This window comes from Stenella coeruleoalba (genome assembly GCF_951394435.1).
Source record: "Stenella coeruleoalba genome assembly, chromosome: 20".
NCBI lineage: Eukaryota > Metazoa > Chordata > Mammalia > Artiodactyla > Delphinidae > Stenella > Stenella coeruleoalba.
The window spans coordinates 27764628-27783459 of NC_137166.1; the positions used below are offsets into that span (position 1 = coordinate 27764628).

The window sequence follows — 18832 nt, forward strand, 5'->3', positions numbered from 1 at the left end:
TGTGAGCTCTCACTTTCCTACATCTCCATGTTTTCACATTACTTATCTATAGCAGCTTCCTTCCCTTATTAGTACTTCCTGTATAAGCAAATGAACTATGTATACTGGCTGTTGGAGATCTCTCTTTGCTTCTCAGTGATATTTTTTGCTTACTCCTGATTTCATATACTTGGAACCATGTATCCTTTTCACATTTACATGAAGTGTTAGGGGTTTGTTAAGGCAAAACCCTAGAAGGTAATATGCTTGTCAGCCTGATACAGTGTTTGAACTCCAACCCTTACTCTGCGGTGAGCTCTGGGATCATTTAAATACATTATCTTTTGATTCAAATTTAGTTTAATGTTTTCTACTCTAAGTGGCCTTTAACCTTAGCTGGGTTTTGGACCTCCCTCATCAGCAAAATGGGGGATATCTATATACCAGGTTGTTGTAGTGATTAAATGAGGCTGGAAACAGGGAAGAAAAAGGGGTGGAGGAGAGTTCTTAACTTTTCCTCTAACCTTCAAGTCCTGTGTTTTCTAGGTTGAGGCTTTCTGCATGGAGGTGCTGCTGTGACTCTGGGTTTCCTGGGGCAAAAAGAGCCCCAGCTACTTGGTGATATTCTGCATGGTCTTAAAATGTTCTCTGCTGTGGCTTCAGTTTTCTCAGTTGTAAACGAGGAACATTAATATGAGGATGGCAGGGCTTCCCTGATGGCACAGTGGTTGAGAGTCCGCCTGCCCATGCAGGGGACACGGGTTCGTGCCCCGGTCTGGGAAGATCCCACGTGCCCCGGAGCGGCTGGGCCCGTGAGCCATGGCCGCTAAGCCTGCGTGTCCGGAGCCTGTGTTCCACAACGGGAGAGGCCAGAGCAGTGAGAGGCCCGCGTACCGCAAAAAAAAAAAAAAAAAAAAATGAGGATGGCGATAGTGTTGACTACATAGGGTTGTTTTGAGGCTTCCAACATAAAGCCCTCTACACATGGAAAGCACACCATCACCTTTGGAAAAGGGTGATGAAGTAACAGTCCTGCCTCCTTTTTTGCAGAAGCCCCTTCCTGCGTGTCTCTTGGAAGCACATCTCTGAGTGGTCCCTCCATCCACTGCCCCTCCGCTGCCGTCTGTATCGGCATCCTCCCAGGTTTGGGTGCCTACTCTGGGAGCAGCGACTCTGAGTCCAGCTCAGACAGCGAAGGCACCATCAACGCCACTGGCAAGATCGTCTCCTCCATCTTCCGAACCAACACCTTCCTCGAGGCCCCCTAGTTCCTCTGTTCTTACTGCAGGGAGCTCCTCCCCAAGAATAGACTGGACAGTTTATTCTGCCTACAGGCATTACCTCCCACAGAAAAGTCCTTTGCCTGCTCCCTGTGCACACCGTGACATTTTTAACCTCATCTAAAAATGTGCCAGAATCCACTTGCGGCCCGACTTGTGTTTGTTTTCTCTTTCTACTCCAGTATGGATGCCCAAAGCTGTCCCACAGCCTCTGTCCTCACTGTTGTAGTAGGGCAGAGGTCAGGGCCCAGCAGAAATTCCACTAAGAATGCCCTGGGAAGATAGGTACCAAGCGGCTTGCAAAGGGTTTGGGTTCTGTTGCTTTCTTGTTTTTTGTTTCTTTTTTTTTTCCTTTCCCAACGCCACAAAGAAGCAAGGACAGTTATTGAACAGGTATCATTTAAAACATTCTATTCTAGACGAAGGCGCCGTTTGACTATACTGTGTTGTGGAGTGTGCAGGGGGGAGAGAAGGTCCCAGGTGATGGAATGGCGCACTGCCCTGGAACTAACCTATTGATGTTGTGTGACTAAGTAAAGGTTCTAAACTACATCTGCAGGGGGTGTCACTTAACACTCATGGTTCATTGTGAAGTTTTCCCTTACCCTTGGCTATTCCATCTCCCTCCACCTAATCCCATTTAAGACTCTAAACCTTAGAGAAACAAACATAGGCCTTATTTTGTTGTAGCCAGAGATCAGAAGTGCTGGTAGGTGTGTGGATGAGGTGACTTATTTCTGGCAGCTCCTGGAATTCTAATATGGCAAGCCAGGGGGACCCACCTGCATATTCTGGCTCTAACCTGTTGAGGCCCCTCTCTGTTGGCTACATTTCTAGTTGTGGCCTCTAACTATGGAAGCTGCTTCTAGACTAAAGGTGCTACGCTTGTCCTTTCCTCTGCTTTGACCTGCTGCCCTTCCTGCTCTTCCCTTCCCATACAGAGCAGCCAAGACCCAGACATGCTGCTCCACCTCCATCCCCTAAAGGGAGGCAGGGAAGGGCAGGGGGAAACAAGGTGTGGAGGCCCTGAGGACAGAGGTAGGCCATGAGCTTTTAACAACAACAAAAAGCTGTAGGCTCCCCTGCTTCAGAAGAGTGAGCCTGTACGGTTCTTTCTTCCGCTGGGTTCCTACGTCAATTGTTTCTACTTCCTTGGGTGTGAGACGGAGAGACACACACAGAATGTGTTGACACTGTGATGCTGGCAGGCAGAGAAGCTACTCAGTTTTAACGTGGGCACAGAGGCCCCTGGATCTCCTCCAAACCCACTCCTTTTCCCTCCCAAAGCAGTGACACTCTGGTGCCCGCTGGCAGATGGTGACTTCCCTTCACCCATAACCAATGGCTTGTGAATTCTTTTTCCTTTTCAGAGCTACTCTGTGCTAATTGTTCCTGACTGTCAGTACAGGCACATCAGCTCCATCCTTACAAACAAGACGTTGAGGTAAAACTGTGTAGGCACCTTCTGCTCCTCTACTTCGTTGTTCTGCAATTGTGCTGTTGCTATTACAGCCCGTACCCAGAGCAACGTCAGATCATTTCAGGAGGCAGACCGAGGAACCAAAGTCACCATCTTTATGTGGTTTGACTTTTGGGTTTCTTTTGGCCGCACCATACAGCATGCGGGATCTTAGTTCCCTGACCCCAGGGATCGAACTCATGCCCCCTGCAGTGGGAGCGCAGAGTCTTAACAACTGGGCCGCCAGGGAAGTCGCTGGTTTGACTTTTAAGAGGCCATTACTATACCTCATTGCCTCTGTCGATGTTGGGAGAAGTTGACAAAGGGTTGCAGGGATTAAAAACCTATATTAATTTGAAAGCTAATAAACCTGTCAGAGAATAAGATCTTGCTTTTCTTATACGGGATCTTGTGCTCCCACCTCCGTCCCCATCTACTGTAACAGCTAGATTGTGTCAAGGAGGTTGAGACTCATCAGACTGAGATTTCTGCTCTTGGTATCTCAGAAAAAGTTGAGAATCACCAGTGATCATTTCATCTTTCACTGTACCTGTTAGCAGAGAGCCCTAGAGCTGAGGCACAGGTTCTGTAGAAACCATGAACAGCAAAGCAGGTCTCCCAGTGGAGGAAGTCTGGTCTCCCAGTAGAAGAAGTCACCTTGGAAAACATCTAGTGTAGACTGTGTGTTTCAAACCCAAAGAAGAATAGGAAAACCTGGGATGGAAGGAAACACTGCTTTAAATCACAAGATGCAGCTCTCCTGCCTTAATAGATAATTGGGATTTTATAACTAGGTAATAAGGGATAAAAACAAGGTTTGGGGTGGTTTCTTAAAACCTGCTTGCGTTGTCCTGAGTGGTAGTCTTCTTACAACTTTGAACCATGTGAGGGAGAAAGCTTGTCTCTGAGGAATCCTATTGCCAGCTCTATCTGGATTATCTAGCTTGTGTCATACCACGGCCTCTCTCTCAAGCACTTCCTGCTAGCATCTACCTTTGGCCCTGTCACCCACCTGGGTGGGGAGGAAGGGAGCATGAAATCCACAGCATCTGTTTTTCCATCTATAAAAAGCAGGGAGGGCAATGTGACTGGACCCACAGAGCTGGCTGGTGACCTGTTTATGTCTGCCTTCCCTGGGCCCAGACCCAGGAGGAGAGAAAGCTGGCTTCTCAAACACAGAGTTGGGAAGGCATTCTAGACTTTTTCAGGAGCATTCTAGACTGAAAGCCCCTAACTAGGAGTGGTTTAGGCTAGTCTCTTGGGTCCTCATTTCTTTCTATCTCGTGGGTTCTTCCCTTCTGGCTACCTCTCAGGAATCTCAACTCGGTTCCCCCTTCTGTGGCTACACCACAGTGGCTATGAGCTTGGAGCCAGACATTTACTAGCTGGATCACTTGGGCAAAGTCCTTAACCTCTCCAGGCCTCTGTTTCCTCCTCAGTAGATAGGAATCAGGACACCAACTTCCTAGTGAGGGTGAAAGAGGATCTATAAGAGCTATTTGATGTGGTATCTGATGCTCAGAAAATGGTAACCATCCTCATTAGTACTGTTACCCTCAGCCTCCCCCATTTCTGGGTAGATCGTCTAGAGCTTCTGTGGTGTTTATGGCAGGTTTATCCATCCTACTGGCATTTCTCAGTTGCAGGTAGAACACTGACATGATGACGGGTTGGATCTGGTCATCAGAGCTCCAACCACCAGCTTCTGCTGTGTGCTTCCCTCTTAGCTAAATGTTAATTGCTCAGGCACACCCAGTTCCTTGGCTCGGGTGTCCTAACCGTGGGTATGTAGCTCAGCTGTCGTCTTAAGCCCCTCCAGAAAAACAAAAAGGAGAGAGAGCTCAGCGGCAGTGCACCATCACTTGGACTTGGATCTTTCTTAATTTCTTGGCGTGCCCAGCCCACTTACACGTAACAGTATGGAATGCAAGTTCTGCTTGGTGGGAGGCTAGATCTTGGCAACACTTTCATAGTGTTGAAGACAAGAAGCCAGTTGCCCATTTATGCCTTAGTGATGCTGGCAAGGGCTGATATTTTGCTCCCTTACCTGCTGCAGCAATGGTTTAGGGAAAGAGGGAGCGTCATAGCACTAATAGGCAGAAGGTGGCCCAGCATCAGTTTCACAGAGCCGTGGGCAGCACAACCCAGAGACAACCTCCACTGTGAGCTTTAGCCATCAGCTGGGCATCTACCTCACTGTTTCAGACATGGTCATGCACATCATTATCCCTTATGTCGGTTTGTTTATCGGTGAGCATTTACTGAGGGCCCACTATGGACGAGCCAGGCACTGTTTGAGATGTTTGCAGACTGTAGTGTCTTTCATCCTGAAAAAAAGTCCTGTGAAACAGCCCTTCTCTACATTTTATAGAGGAAACCGAAATTCACAGTGATTCACTGACTTGCCCAAGGTCACACAGGTAAGTATCAGAACCAGAATTTTAATTTGAGCCTTTATTTCTAAGTCGGGTTTTCTGTGGTTTCAATGAAACTTTAAAACAAATGCCGGTGCCCACGCCTCAGTGGAGGTGATTCACGGGTAAAGGAGCCTTTTAGTCAGATTTCCAAGTTCACTTTTCATCCTACTGTCCATGTGCAAGAACCAAATAGCAGCACCAAGGCTTGGTTTGTTTTTATTGAAATAGTTGACATATAACGTTAGTTTCAGGTGTACAATGTAATTATTAAATAATTGTATATATTGTGAAATGATCCATCACCACACATAGTTACCAAAACATATTTTCTTATGAAAATTTTTGAGATCTACTCAGCAACTTTCAAATATACAATCTGCTATTATTAACTATAGTCACCATGCTGCACATTACATCCCCAGGATTTAACTTATCTTGGTTTGTTTTTTAAGTGGTGGTTTGCCTGGTCAGGAGTTCAGGACATTCCTTTCCCTGGTGAACTCAAACCAGCTGGGAGTAGAAGGCTTGTTTGACTGATCCACCCAACCTCAGGCAGAGAAGGGGGAAGAAAGATGGCTGGGTCTGCTCCCTCATGCAGCTGTGAAGTGGGGGCTGCCGGCACCACACTGAGGTAGGTGGTCCATAGGAGTTGGAGCATTTATGATGGGCCCTGATGCAAGGCAGGGAGTCTACCTTAACCCGGCCCAGTAGATGTCAGTCTCCATAGCTTCACCAATCTGGTAAATTATTCCCATGGGGGGGTGTAAGGGAGAGGTCTGCATCAGGTGTCGCCCCAATACACCCATCCCCTGAGGGGCTAAGGAGGGGATGTGGGGCTGGGAGGAGAAGGCTGTTCCACTATAGAGGCCTCTGGTCGATCAGAACTTGACAGATTCCCCCAGGCTGAGTTGGATACAAACTTCCCTGGATCTGACATCCAGCTAGACACTTCAGCTACGAAACGGGAGGGTAAAGGAAGCAGTCACGTGTTATTTCAACCATCACGCAGTCTTGCAGCTATCCTGAGCAAGGGCTGGGTGTGAACCAGAGGAGGCAGATGCGCTGGTCCTGGGTTTCTACCCACAGTGCCGAGCTGGCCTCTGGGCTTCTGTGCTGTGATTTCCCAAAGGTCCCTGAGGAAATCACGGCTCCCTGCAGTCCTGCAGCCCTCTCAGAAGTGAAGGTGTCCCTCGAGGATATTTCAGCTGGCTTTTGGTGGCCACGGAATCAGAAGAGGATTGGAAGCCTAGGATACAGATGTCCCTCGCTTGCTCCCACCAGATAAACACCGACTCCTGAGCTTACCAGGCACCTGGAACTAGGAACTTCCCTGGCGCACCAGCCAGGTCTAGCAGACCACTGGTAAGAATTGCTGACCTGGGAGAGTAGGTCGAGATGTCTGACTGCCCAGTTTCATTGGAGGGGAAGGACAAAGTCAGCAGCAGGTTGAGCAGAAGACTCCCCCATAGTCACGGGAAGACATTCAGTGCAGTGGAACAAGTGTGGGCTCTGTGGAGTTGGCCAGACATGGAGCTGAGTTCTGGCTCTGCCTCTAATAGATTCAGTTAGCCTCTCTGCTTGTTTCCTCATCTCTGAAATGGTCACAGGCAGGGGCTGGTGGAAAGGTTCAAGATTATGCCTGTAATGTGCTTATTAATATGAATGTGAGTTGTTGGTTGCACATGAGCCTGTGGCAAAGGGGCTGACTGGAGCTCTAAGGAGGAAGTAGACAAAAGAGAAAGATGTGTTCTTTGGAGGAGAGAAGGGAACAGGCCAGACGGCTGGGGTTTCAGAGATGCGTCACCTAGCTGGTTTCGTGAGGTTGGGCCCAAGCCCAGGGTGGGGTGTGTGATAGAAACCAACGGCTGCTGCAGCAGGGACAGAAGCAGCCCTGTTTAGCATCCTAAAGCCAAAGAGGCTTTCACATGCTGCAGACCACAGGGTGTACTCCAGTGCCTGAGAGACCTGCAGGAGGAGCACATGGGTGGCAGCGACTGCCACTGCTGTGGTGGAGTGGGGTACATAAGACAGCGTGGACCACGAGGAAGAAGGGTGGGGCACCGTGTGCTGTTGGCTGGGCCAGCATGGGCTCTGCTGGGGCCTAGAAGGCTGGGGAGGGACCGTGCATTTCATTGCCCCACAGATATTTATTGAGCAAGTATGATGTGCCAAATTCTGTGCCAGTTTAACAGCTGCATTACTGTTTGTGTGGAATGCATGTCCCCAAGTAGAGGTGATTATACCAATTTCACAGGCTTGCTGGGGGGAAGGGGTTTTCATGTTTCCTTTCCCAGATCAGTGAGCCCATCAGGTCCCAGCTGAGGAAGGAGCTGACACAGGGACATCTGAAACTCCTTTATTACCCTGAGTATAACAAGTAGAACACGATCACAGTATTAAAAAACAGAGTAGGAATTAGGTGCAGGCTACCACACAGCATGCACCAGGGGGACACATTCCTTTGAGTCTGCAGCTAGTTACTTGGAAAAAGCCAGTTATGATTGTAAAAATTTTATTCTCTTTAATAACAATTCCACTAAAATTATACAAAGTACATTCAATACTTAAGAGTGGCAAGGGTGGGGAGAGGAGGAGAGGAAGCCGGTTTGGCCTGGAAGTATCATCAATCGACTCCAATAAAGGAAGCCCAGCTGGGCTGCAGGAAGTTGGGGGTGTGGAGGTCCAGTTGTAGAAAATAAAAATGTGGATCAGTTTAAAAGAAAAAAAAAAAAGGCCACCCACAAGGAAGCAGGGTGAGCGTGCATGTTCCTGGGGAGGGTGGGAGGCCCAGCCGGCATGCTGCTGCTGGGTGGGGGCTGGCACTCAGGCAGGCTCCGAGTTGGTGGGGGGCAGGTTTTTATGCTTGAAATACTGAACAACTTGTTGGGGCAGCTCTGCCAGCACAGCTTTCGCCAAGGTCTCTTTTGCCGCCTGCAGGGTAGGGTGGAGAGAGGAGAGAGAAAGGATCACTGGATGAAGTGGTGAGGGGCACCATGCCCAGGGAGCTGGTATAGAAGGTGTCCCTGGAGGACAAAACCAGAGCAGAGGACCAGAGCTGTCTAAAACTAGCGTTCCTCAGCCCAGCCCAGGCCTGAAATCCCACCCTTAGCAGTGCTCTCCTTCACATTAAGTGCAGCTCTTACCTGAGCACTCGAGGTGCCTAGGAGTAACGTTTCAGGATGAATGTGTCTATGGGAGGCTTTTGGGGGAAAGAGATGGTGGAGGTGAGCTGCACGGCCTACTCATCCGGCAAACATTTCCTGAGCACCTTCTTGGCTGGTATTAAGGGGTTGTGACTGTCTGATTCACTGCTCGGCACCCAGTCACAGGCTGGGCACACCAGGAGCTCGTTCAGTGTCCATGCAGTGATGGGTGGCCAACACCCAGCATTTGTCCTCAGGAAGCTCACGTTCGAGAGGAAGGAACTGAACTAGCTCAGGCAAACCCAGAGGGTACTGGGCAGAGATGTGAGCACCAGTGGTTACAAATCGGAGTGGCCAGTTCTTGCTGGGACTGGCTCCGAGGACCTGAGCCACAGCACCCTGAGGCTTACAGCTGAGGCAGCCGAGGCCAGGAGGAAAGGTCACGGACTTGCCCGAGGCTATACAGTGTGCCTCTGGTCAAATGAAAGCTAGGCGCCAGGCTGGCATCTGACAGACTGATCCCTCTGGGGCTGCCTGCGGGCCCAGCTGCAAGGACAGCAACCAGGGAGCTAATGCCAGCCTCCTTGTAAGCAGACCTGGGTCACCTGCAGATAGGACCAGAGCCACCTCCAGGAGCAAGGGAGGCCACCAGTTCCTCCTAGAGCGGCCCTCAGGGAGAGGAGGCCATCCTAAGATGGGCCCTGTTTTCCACCTGAAGAGAGGCGGCTGGCGAGGTTTGATTTCCTGGAAAGCCCCTCACGCCTCTGGGCCTTACTCTCATCTCTTTCTACTGGAGTGCTTTCCCCCGCATGGATGACGCCGACTTCTGATTCAGGTTTAGAGGGCAGGTCCTCCGGGAACCCCTGTCCTGGAGCCCCAGTCTGGACTGGGCACTACTCCCTTGAGTTCTGTCAGCTTGCTGAAGCAAGTGCTCATGCAACTGTCATATGGCCTCACCTGGGGGCAGGGCCTTGCATGGTGCCAGGCGGGTAGTAGGCTCTCAGGAGGTACGTAGTCAACAGAGCTGAGGGTAGAGGAGCCTAGGATTGGGCAGACAATCCCAGTGCCTTCATTCTGGATTATTAACTATGGTTGCTGGGGTCCTGTAACCGCCTCCTCCCCAGCCCGGGCCCACACTCACGTTGCGGAATTCTCGAAAGGGCACGAACTGCACGATATCGCGAGCTGCCTCCTCCCCTGTGTGGGAGCGCAGCGTGCGGTTGTCCCCGTCCAGGAACTCCATGGCAGCGAAGTCGGCGTTACCCACGCCCACGATGATGATGGACATGGGCAGCTTGGAGGCCTGCACCACGGCGTGCCGCGTCTCCTCCATGTCGCTGATGACACCGTCCGTGATGATAAGGAGGATGAAGTATTGCTGTGGAGGGGGTCAACAGGCGCTCAGCACAGCCCTCGGCCCCTGGCCACCCTTCCCCTCCGTCCTTTCCCAATCGCCCCAAACCCTCTGACCCCTGGGAGGAAGGTGGCTCATCTCCCCGAGCTGTTGCTGAACCCTAGCCACCTCCCTAGGCAGCCACCTCTCAGTGCTTGGGCCCTGTAGGCCTCTCCTCCGTCACAGCTGGAAGCACAAACTGCTCTCTTCCTCCTGCCCTGTGTAATGTCAGACTCCCCAGCTTGGGGGTTTGAGAGCCCCAGACTCCAGGCCTGGCTCTGACAGTGGCTACACCGTGGGACTCTGGGCAACTGACTCAACTCGCCGTGCCTCAGTTCCTTCGTCTGCAAAGTGGGAATTCCTGCACCTCTCAGAGAGACCACGCTGGCTCGGTAATCGACAGCTGCATCTGTGGCAGAGTGAGGCCCACGGCTGGTGAGGAATATGCATTCTGGCTTGTGGACTCTGGGAGCAGCTTCCCCTTCTCTGCTCCACCTTCACGTGAACACCTGTGATGCTGCTCGTTCCCCATTACCACAGCCGGCCTCAGAGACCCCTTGCAGGAGCTAAGCAGATCATCTAGGTCAGTGCTTCTGGGATTGTGGGACTCTGCTGGCAACAAGCAGACCTGGAGGCACACCCCAGACACAGCATCAGTCACAGTGGAAAGGGTATTGGTTTTTTTTTTTTTTTTTAAAGAAGATGTTGGGGCTATGAGTTTATTTACTTATTTATTTTTGCTGTGTTGGGTCTTCGTTTCTGTGCGAGAGCTTTCTCTAGTTGCAGCGAGCGGGGGCCACTCTTCATCGCGGTGCGCGGGCCTCTCACTGTCGCGGCCTCTCTTGTTGCAGAGCACAGGCTCCAGATGCGCAAGTTCAGTAATTGTGGCTCACGGGCCCAGCTGCTCCATGGCATGTGGGGTCTTCCCGGACCAGGGCTCGAACCCGTGTCCCCTGCATTAGCAGGCAGATTCTCAAACACTACGCCACCAGGGAAGCCCAGGGTATTGGTTTTGCAGTGGTCTTTGAATTCTACAAACTGCACCCAGGAGGCAGTCTCAGTTTGGTGCTTATGTGTCCCTCTTGCTAACCTTCCTTATTAAAAAAAGAGAGAAAAGGCAGGAAGCTCAGAGCTCCAGGGACAGCAGTCTCTAGGTAGACTTTGACACCACTCTGCAGCCTGGTGTATTCATTTTTACGGTTACTCTCTATGGCAAGTGGTAAGTAACTTTTCCCTTAGAGTGGGTTATAGTTTCTTTATAAAATTATTTACATGAAAAAAATATGAATAATTAGTGTAGGTGACAGGTGGCCATAGCATAGACTGGAGGTGGGGAGTGAGTGAATGAAGTTCAGGAAATCTCACTGGATGATCTCACTGGAAGCCCCAGCATTCCTAGCTGCCTAAGACCTCATTTTCAACTCGGCTCTGTGCTTAGCATCCTCTGGCCCCTTTTGGGGAACTCAGTTTTCCCCATACATAAGATGAACAGAAAAGCCCTTGTGGCCCTAATGTTCTCTGTTTGGGGCTTCTGCCTTCTCTTCTGACCCTTCTGATTCTCAGGAGAGGAAACGGGGACCCAGACTAGTCAAGGTCATGGAGCTAAAAAGGGCAGAACCAAGCTAGCCCCCAAGTCATCATTTGGCCACCTTCTCACCCAGCAAAGCCATTTGCGCCCTGGGAAACATACAGAGACCACATGTTCAGCCATCGAGGATGCCTAGCTCTCCTGCCTATCCCCCAAGCACAACCTGAAAGGAATGAACCATGTGGAGGTACGAATGCCACCATCCTAACCCCCAACCCTCGACAGCAGTAGTCCAACTCCTCCTGAACAGTACCTTTAAGAGGCCGAAAGCTTGGCTGGGGATGGATATCTGTTGCTATGGAGATGGCAGCCCGAATTCCTGTAGTGGAGGGCTGCTGCTGCCAGTCCCCATTCCTGGGGTTGAGGGGCACCTCATAAGCTCATCCAGACCCTTGTCCCCTCGTAGCCCACCATCATTCTAGCCAGCACCCCTTCCCTAAGTGGCCCTCTAACCCCACTTCCATCCCACCAAAAATAGTCCATGGCTGTATTTCTGGGGCACCTAGGCTGGCAGGAGGGAAGAAGGCATTGAGAGGCCTAGCAATGAGGACAGAAAAGAATACTTGGCCTTGGGTGACAGGCCTCACCACTCGGGGTGGGACTGGTCTCCAAGCCCCCTCCAGCTCCGATGGCTGTCTCCCACCCTCCTCCCCACATGGCCCTCTTGGCTCTCCCTTTCCACCAGCCACGTGTCTACATTAGGAGACTTGGAGCACGCAGGCCGAGGCCTCCCTCACAGCCTTGGAGCCTTCTTCCCCACGGCCTGGGTTCCTGCAGAACAGTAGGCACCAACTGAAAAGGTGAGTCACGGTGGTGGTGACTACACATGCTCCGTGTCATCCTCACGCTGGGATTCTCCTTTTGGAGGTTGGGGAGACAGGCTTAGGCTGAGAGAGGTTCAGTGACTTGCTCAAGGACTCACAGCCAGGAATGGCACAGCTGAGATTCAAGCCCAAGCCTTAACTCCAAAGTTAGGGCTCTTTCCACAATGGCAGCAGTGGCCAGTAGCTGTCTCTCCAATAGTGGGGCCTGGCAGGGAGAAGCGAAGTGCCACTGACAAGTCCTAGGCTTCATTCCCATCCCAGGCAAAAATGAGGTTGTCCAGTAGCCTCTAAGGTCTACTGCAACCCTAGGGGTCCATGATCCCATCCCCAAGACAGAGGGGAGGTGGCGGTGGGGGGGGGGGCTGTGGAAGGGGAGAAAAGGGTGGAATCAGGCAGGAGGAGGTGGGAAGAGCCTCTGCTGTCCCCATGCATAGTCCTGGTCTACCCTACCCCAAGCTTTCCCACCTCCATGCCTTTCCTGGTTTACTTTCTTCTGCCTGGCGTACCCTCCCCAGCCACAGCTCCAAGACCTCTCTGAGCGTCTACTCCTCCATCCCGAGTGGATGTGAGGGCTCCCCCAAGCCCTGAGCTCTGCTTTCGCTGCCAGCGATTACCCCTTGGGGCAGGCTTCTCTGGATACTCCTCTCCCCCCATGCCCTTAGAGCTCCTCAGGGCAGCCCCTCCCCTCACACCTCTGCATCTCAGGGGCCTGGCACCCTGTGCGGGCTCCCTAAACACAGCCAACTGCTGCCAGGTCGAACCCAAACCCCAAATTTCCAACACATTTCAAGGACAGAGTATCTCTAGCATTTACCCAAGAGGTTCTTCAGGCTTCTAGGGCTGTAAATAGCCACTTCCCCTAATGCATTTAACATGTGATTTGATTTATAAGAAACTGACTTGACCACAACAGTTCCAGGCAGAGTCCGGGGAAGCTGCACTCATCTCTAGCTTATTTCTGAGAAGTTGGCTGCTGAGGGCCTTGGGGAGTGGAGGGAAATTTCCAGGGTGCTGGCTGCTTCCCAGTTCCCCCTCCACTATGGCACCAGGTGCCTAGGTAGCCAACTATCAATGGGCCATGGATGGGAAGGCCCAAGTCACATGGGTCAGAGCAGAGGGAAGGATGAGGCCCCACAGTAGGAGTCCCCTGGTACCACCCAACCTCTTAATACCTTTCAGTGACTCCCCACTGCCCTTAAGAGAAAATCCAGATTCCTTACTGGCTTCAAAGGCATTTGTGGGAGCTGGCCTACCTTCTCAACCTCATCCACCCCCACCCACCCCTCTTACATCACACTCCTTCCCTTAGTTACACCACACACCATGCCTCCAAGCCTTTGCCTATGCTGTTCCCTCTGCCCAGGACACTCCACACATGCACACGCACACACATACACACCCTTTATGAGACTAACTCTTAAGCATCCTCCAAGTCTCAGCTTGGACATCACTTTTCCAGGAAGCCTGCCCTGAGCCCTCTGTCGGGTTAGATGCCACCTTCATAATCCTGTAATTCTGTCATCACAGTTTTAATTGGCTGGCATCACAGCTGCTGTTCCTGGCCTGGCTCCCCACAAGACCACAGGTCCTGGAAGGGCAGAGGCTCTGGCTTGCGCATCATGGTCTCCCCAGTGCCGCAGAGAAACATACGCGGTAGAGATGAGCTGCGTGAATGAATGGGAGAACACAGGCCTGCCTTTCCACCATCTGCTCTTGATTTCCTGTGCGTGGGTGTGCATGCATGCTCGTGTGTGGGGGACAGGGAGGATGAAGCCACACAAGCAGCTGTATGAAAGCATCAGGTAATGCACAAATTATTTCCTTTTGCCTTAGGCCTACATGGGCTCAGCATCACCAAATGCCGGCCCAAGAGGTGTCCTAAGAAGATTCATCCGCTCACGTTTATTAGGTGCTATTGTGTGCCAGGCGCTGTGCTGAGCAATTTGGATGCCGAGCTGGTTGAATCCTTGCAGTGCTTCTATTAGGCAGGTACTGTTCCATCATCCTCATTGTACAGGTGAGAAAACTGAAGTTCAGAGAGCTTAATAAGCGACCTGCTCTGGGTCACACAGTCAGGAAGTGTGGGAGCTGGGGTCTGAACCAGGTCGATGGGCCTCCAAACCTTGAGGCATCCCCACCTTCAGTGCACGGTGAGATGGACGGAGTAAAGGCAGGAGGTAGAGAATTATCTGTATCTTCTTGGACATCAGAGTAGGAGAGGCTAGTAGAGACCCCTGGCTCGCCTCCTGCAGCCCAGAGATGCTGGCCGAAAGTCACACAGCTGGGGTGGGTAACAGCGCTTCCCCAGTGTGAGGGAGCCAGGGAAGGCTGCCTCCTCAGGTTGGGAGGACCTGGTCATGACGAAAGCGGCTGGGGTACTGTGAGGATTAGGACTTGTTCACAGAAAGGGCCCAGTTCTTCCCTCTAGAGGGCCCTCAGCAGCTGTTCCCCAGAATGCAAAGACACCTTCCTGGTGGTCCCCAGGGCCCAAGCCCCTCCCCTAGGATCCAGCAGACACAGGCCCCTTCTCCCCAGGACCTCATCTCCTGCCCAGTCCTGCCCCTGCCTGGCAGGTGAAAGAGCCTGAGAGGAACACTGGCCTTCATTCCTGCTCCGCCCCTTTTTTTCCCCTTAAACAAGAATGCAGGCTAAACAAGAATGCAGGCCTTTCTTCCATCCCTCTGAAAGCTGGTTCAGGCAGATAAGTCTGGGCGGGACAATGGCCTGGCTGGCTTAGGCATCCAAAGGGTGTGCAAGCTGAGGGGCTACCCCTCACTCTGCCCCCTCCATCCAGCTCTAGCCCAGCACCCCAGGAATTTAAAAACACCACTCCCAGGTCCTCCCCACTTGTCCCAGTTCATAAAGGAAATAGGCTCAGGGCAGGAAGGGACTTGTCTCAGGCCCTCAGCTGCCATCACCAAGACCAGGACTAGAGCAAGTCACACTCCCTGAAGCAGAAACGACCAGGACCATCTTCAGTCTGACATCATGCACTGACCTCCATCACTAGCATCTGCCATCCCCTCTGCCTGGGGGGCTCTTCCCAGAATGCTCTGCCACCTGTCCTTCCTCATCCTCAGGTCTCTTTGGGTGCCAGCTGTTGTGTTATCACATTTAATCCTAACAAACACCACCTCCTTAAGGTAGGTCCTATTAGTATTCCTATGGTACAAACAAGGCTCAGAGAGGGTAAGTTTACCCAGGTCACCCAGTGAGGGATGGGCAGGGGCTGGATTCAAACCCTGGCAGGCTGACCCCAGGACCCCCTTTCCCACAGACCCTCTGCTGCCTCCCAGACAGACCACACATACTGCTGTCCTGCCCTCCCCAGGCTGGCCCTGGTGTCCTCCTCTCTTTCTCATAACCTCCCCTTCTTTTATCTTTGCCTCCATCTTCGGGAAGGCAACCTCTACCTCAGTGACTGAGCAGGTGCCTCCCTCCTCTGGGCAGTCCCAATGGGACCAGGTTCCTTTCCTTCTGAGAGAGGCCCTGGCTGAGTCACCTCTTCCCAGCTCCTCGCACAGTGCACAGCACACAAAAGGGGCCAACTTAAATCCATCCGTTCCCAGAACACGAGCGTCTGCCACAGCATGGGCCACCAAGTAGATGACGGACAACACTGTGGGGCTGAGAGGCCAACCAGGGAGACACCCAGTAGACAGAAACGTGGAGTATGTGAAGGAAATGTTGCCACCGTCATCAGAGTCCAGACGGGAATAAACAGAGAAGGCAGGAGATAGGTTTCAGGTGGGTGGGCAAGGAAGGCTGCAGGGAGGTGGCGTTTGAGGGACACTGAGGGATGGGACAGAGCAAGCCAGGGAGAGAGGAGAAGAACCTCCAAGCAGAAGAGACGGCAGAACAAAGGATCTGCTGGGAGACAAGCTTGGTGTCTTTGAGGAATAGGAACAAGGTCAGTGGTGGAATGGTCACAAGTAAAGGAAGGGGTGTGGGGTTGCGGGAAGGAGAGGCCAGGAGGGGGTAGGATTGTGTTCACAGTTAAAGGACCCTCTAGCAGGAGCATGGATAGGAGGGGCAAGAGGGGTGAGGGGACGGCCGTGGTGTCCAATGAGAGATGACAGTGGCCGTGGTAATGGGGAAGCGAGCGAGTTGAGGATAGTATTTTGGAGGCAGAGTGAAAAGGACAGTCAGGAAAGGACTTCAGCACTTGTGCAGCAACCCTTTCCTTCCAGGGGAGGAGGAAGCCCACACAGGGGCAGAGGCTGTGGCGGTGGCTCGGGGGCCTGGTCAGGTGGGAGTTGGACCCACGTCCCAGCCCGGGCTCCACCACCCTAGGGCCGGGTGCTGGGTTCCCAGACTTGGCTCAGCTCCTCGGGGCCGTAGCCCTGGGGCAGGGGCTGGTGGATGGCAGGCGAGGTGGGCAAGGTGACCCTTGGTGACTCCAGCACTGGGCCTGGAGCTAGGTGCAGGGAGAGGACCTGGGATGCAGCTGCCCAGGATGGCCGTTTGCCATATATTCCAGATGCCACACAGCAGCCCTGGCAGCCTCAGGCTTGAGCCTCGTCACTGAGCGCCGGACCCGGGCCAGACGGTTCCAAACCCTTCAGCGTGAGGTGGCGGCTGCTCTAATGGGAACTGGGTGGCCCAGAGGGTCAGCCTGAGGGCTGCAGGGACTACAGTCTCCGGGTTTCCCTCTGCCTGGAGGCACTTCCCATTAATCACAGCCCCTATTTCCTACTAAGCACCGAACGGATGGAATTGCTGTCTGTCCTGGAGTCTGTGCTCCAGGAATCCAGAACCAGTCAAGTTGAGCTGCTTTCAACCCCCTTCCCATCCCTGCTAGTAAACTAAGGTGGAGAGGCCGGGGCTCACCTAGGATTTTAGAACAAGGGGAGGCAGAACATCCAGCTCGCCAGCCAGCCCCACGGGTGGGTAGGGTAGGAAGGACAGACCTCCATCTGGCAGGGAAGGTCCAGCCTGTGCCAGCCCTATCCTGCACGTCCACGCCAGTGATCACCTACTCACCATGGCTGTCTGCTGCTGCGTGGCTTGGGCCGCAAACCGGGCCACGTGGTTGACGATAGGAGAGAAATTGGTGGGACCGTAGAAGCGGATGTGGGGCAGGCAAGCCGAATATGCCTGGGCGATGCCGTCCACGCCTGCCTCGGGGAGAAGACTCTGGATCAGCCAGGTCCTCCCTGACCCTGCACCCACTCTCATCCCAATTGCTGCCCACCCCAAATGCCCCCTGCCGTGGCCAGTCTGGGCCCTGTGGTACTGGAAGCTCCGGAGGGCAGGGCCAGAGTGGTGTAAAGAGCCCTGAACGTGGAGTCTGACCTTAGTTCCAATTCCTGCCTTTACCACTTCTTAGCTGTGGGATCTGGGGGAAGTTATTTAAGCCTGTTTCCTTGTCTGTCAAGGAGACTAGTAATCTACACCCTCGGGAAGCTGGCAGGAGGGTGTCCAGCAGGCTCCTCCCAGCAAAGGCACGGGCAGAACCTGCGGTTCTACTTTGGGGTCACAGGGAGCCACCTGGAGGTCCATTCTGGACACGCTATGGCTTCTCAGGGTTGCTGGGGGAACTGAGATGCTTGCACAGCTCTGCAGACAGTAGGTGCTCTGTAAATAGCCACCGTTACAAGGCTAAGAATACCCCCCTGCTCTGCTGTCCTGTCCAGAAGGCCTCTGGCCAGAGATGAGGTTGACCAATCTGAACTTGGATAAAACATCTCGGCAGACCTACTCCAAACCAGACAGGCCCCAGCAGGAGGACAGGGCCACGCTTTCAGCCAACAGAGGCCCATGGCTTCTGAGTTACAACATCATCCCCATCATGGTGACTTGATGCATTTCCCTTCCAAGTACAAACCTGACCCAGCTTCAGGGATTCCCAGGGAAGGTAGATGCTACGCCCAAGGCAAGTCCTAGGCTGAAAGCTCTCATGGTGTCAGGAACCACCCTCTTCCATACCCACCTGGGAGCCCCTTCTCTTTCACTGTTTCTTAACTGACTCTGGGAGGCTCAGAAGTCCTCTTAGGCCTGGGGCAGGGAGAGCACAGACACCACGTACGCTGCCTGCCCCTCCCTCTTGCCCAGCACCCCTGCCCAGGCCATGCTCAATCCTTAGGTGCCAAGGCTCCCAGTGAGGGCAGAAGGGAGGTGAGAGGCAGGTGTGTAATTTGCTGCTCTCACCTCCTCCTGGTCTACACAGGGCTTTATGCCAGCACTTCCCTTAATTCTCACCTGACCACCCAGTGAGGTGAGCTACCCTGGTATCACACCTCCTTGAGGGAGGTGAGGAGGCAGAGGCCCAGTGGGGTGCAGTGATCTCTCCGAGGTCACACAGCCAGAAAAGGGCAGCAGCTGGCCTTGAATCCAGGGCCACCTGACTCCAAATTCCAGCTTCTCCCCATCTGCCACACTGAGCAAGTGCAAGGGGAGGGGAGAGAAAAGAACAGAAACCACTACTCCTCCCCCGCATCTGCCCAGGGAGATGGCCAGGCCTGGCGTAAACCCAGGGCAGATGCAGGTGGGCTTGACACTCACCTGAGCAGAAGGGGTTGGTGGGGTTAAAGTTGATGGCAAACTCATGGGAGACCTGAAATGCAGAGAAAATGATGAGCTGAAAGCCTCCTGGCCCAAACCTGGGCCCAGGCCCACCTGCTGCCAGGCAAGGCTCCCTCTGAGGGAACCTGGCTCTTTGCCACCCTGACCCCAGGTCAAGGCTACTGATACCCCTGCATCTGCTTTCACCTCCACTGCTGGGTCTGACCCACAGACAGGCCTAACCA

General features: G+C 53.0%; 2 protein-coding genes across 6 annotated transcripts in view; one reads left to right on the plus strand and one right to left on the minus strand.

Annotated features, from left to right (window-relative positions):
• PSME3IP1 (proteasome activator subunit 3 interacting protein 1) overlaps positions 1 to 6394 on the plus strand; it is a 45786-nt gene extending 39392 nt beyond the window's left edge. For all 5 annotated transcript variants that reach the window (XM_079908765.1, XM_079908763.1, XM_079908762.1 and 2 more), the window contains 2 exons: positions 1030 to 5766; positions 6265 to 6394. In XM_079908765.1, coding sequence (XP_079764891.1) covers positions 1030 to 1247 — 218 coding nt within the window. In that variant the 3' untranslated portion in view covers positions 1248 to 5766; positions 6265 to 6394. The remainder of the gene's footprint in view (positions 1 to 1029; positions 5767 to 6264) is intronic.
• Positions 6395 to 6490: 96 nt separating this feature from the next.
• Positions 6491 to 18832, minus strand: part of CPNE2 (copine 2) — a 53136-nt gene continuing 40794 nt past the window's right edge. Inside the window, exons 13-16 of the mRNA XM_079908760.1 lie at positions 18588 to 18639; positions 17067 to 17200; positions 9420 to 9656; positions 6491 to 8066 (exon numbers count right to left, since the gene is read on the minus strand). Coding sequence (XP_079764886.1) covers positions 7959 to 8066; positions 9420 to 9656; positions 17067 to 17200; positions 18588 to 18639 — 531 coding nt within the window. The 3' untranslated portion in view covers positions 6491 to 7958. The remainder of the gene's footprint in view (positions 8067 to 9419; positions 9657 to 17066; positions 17201 to 18587; positions 18640 to 18832) is intronic.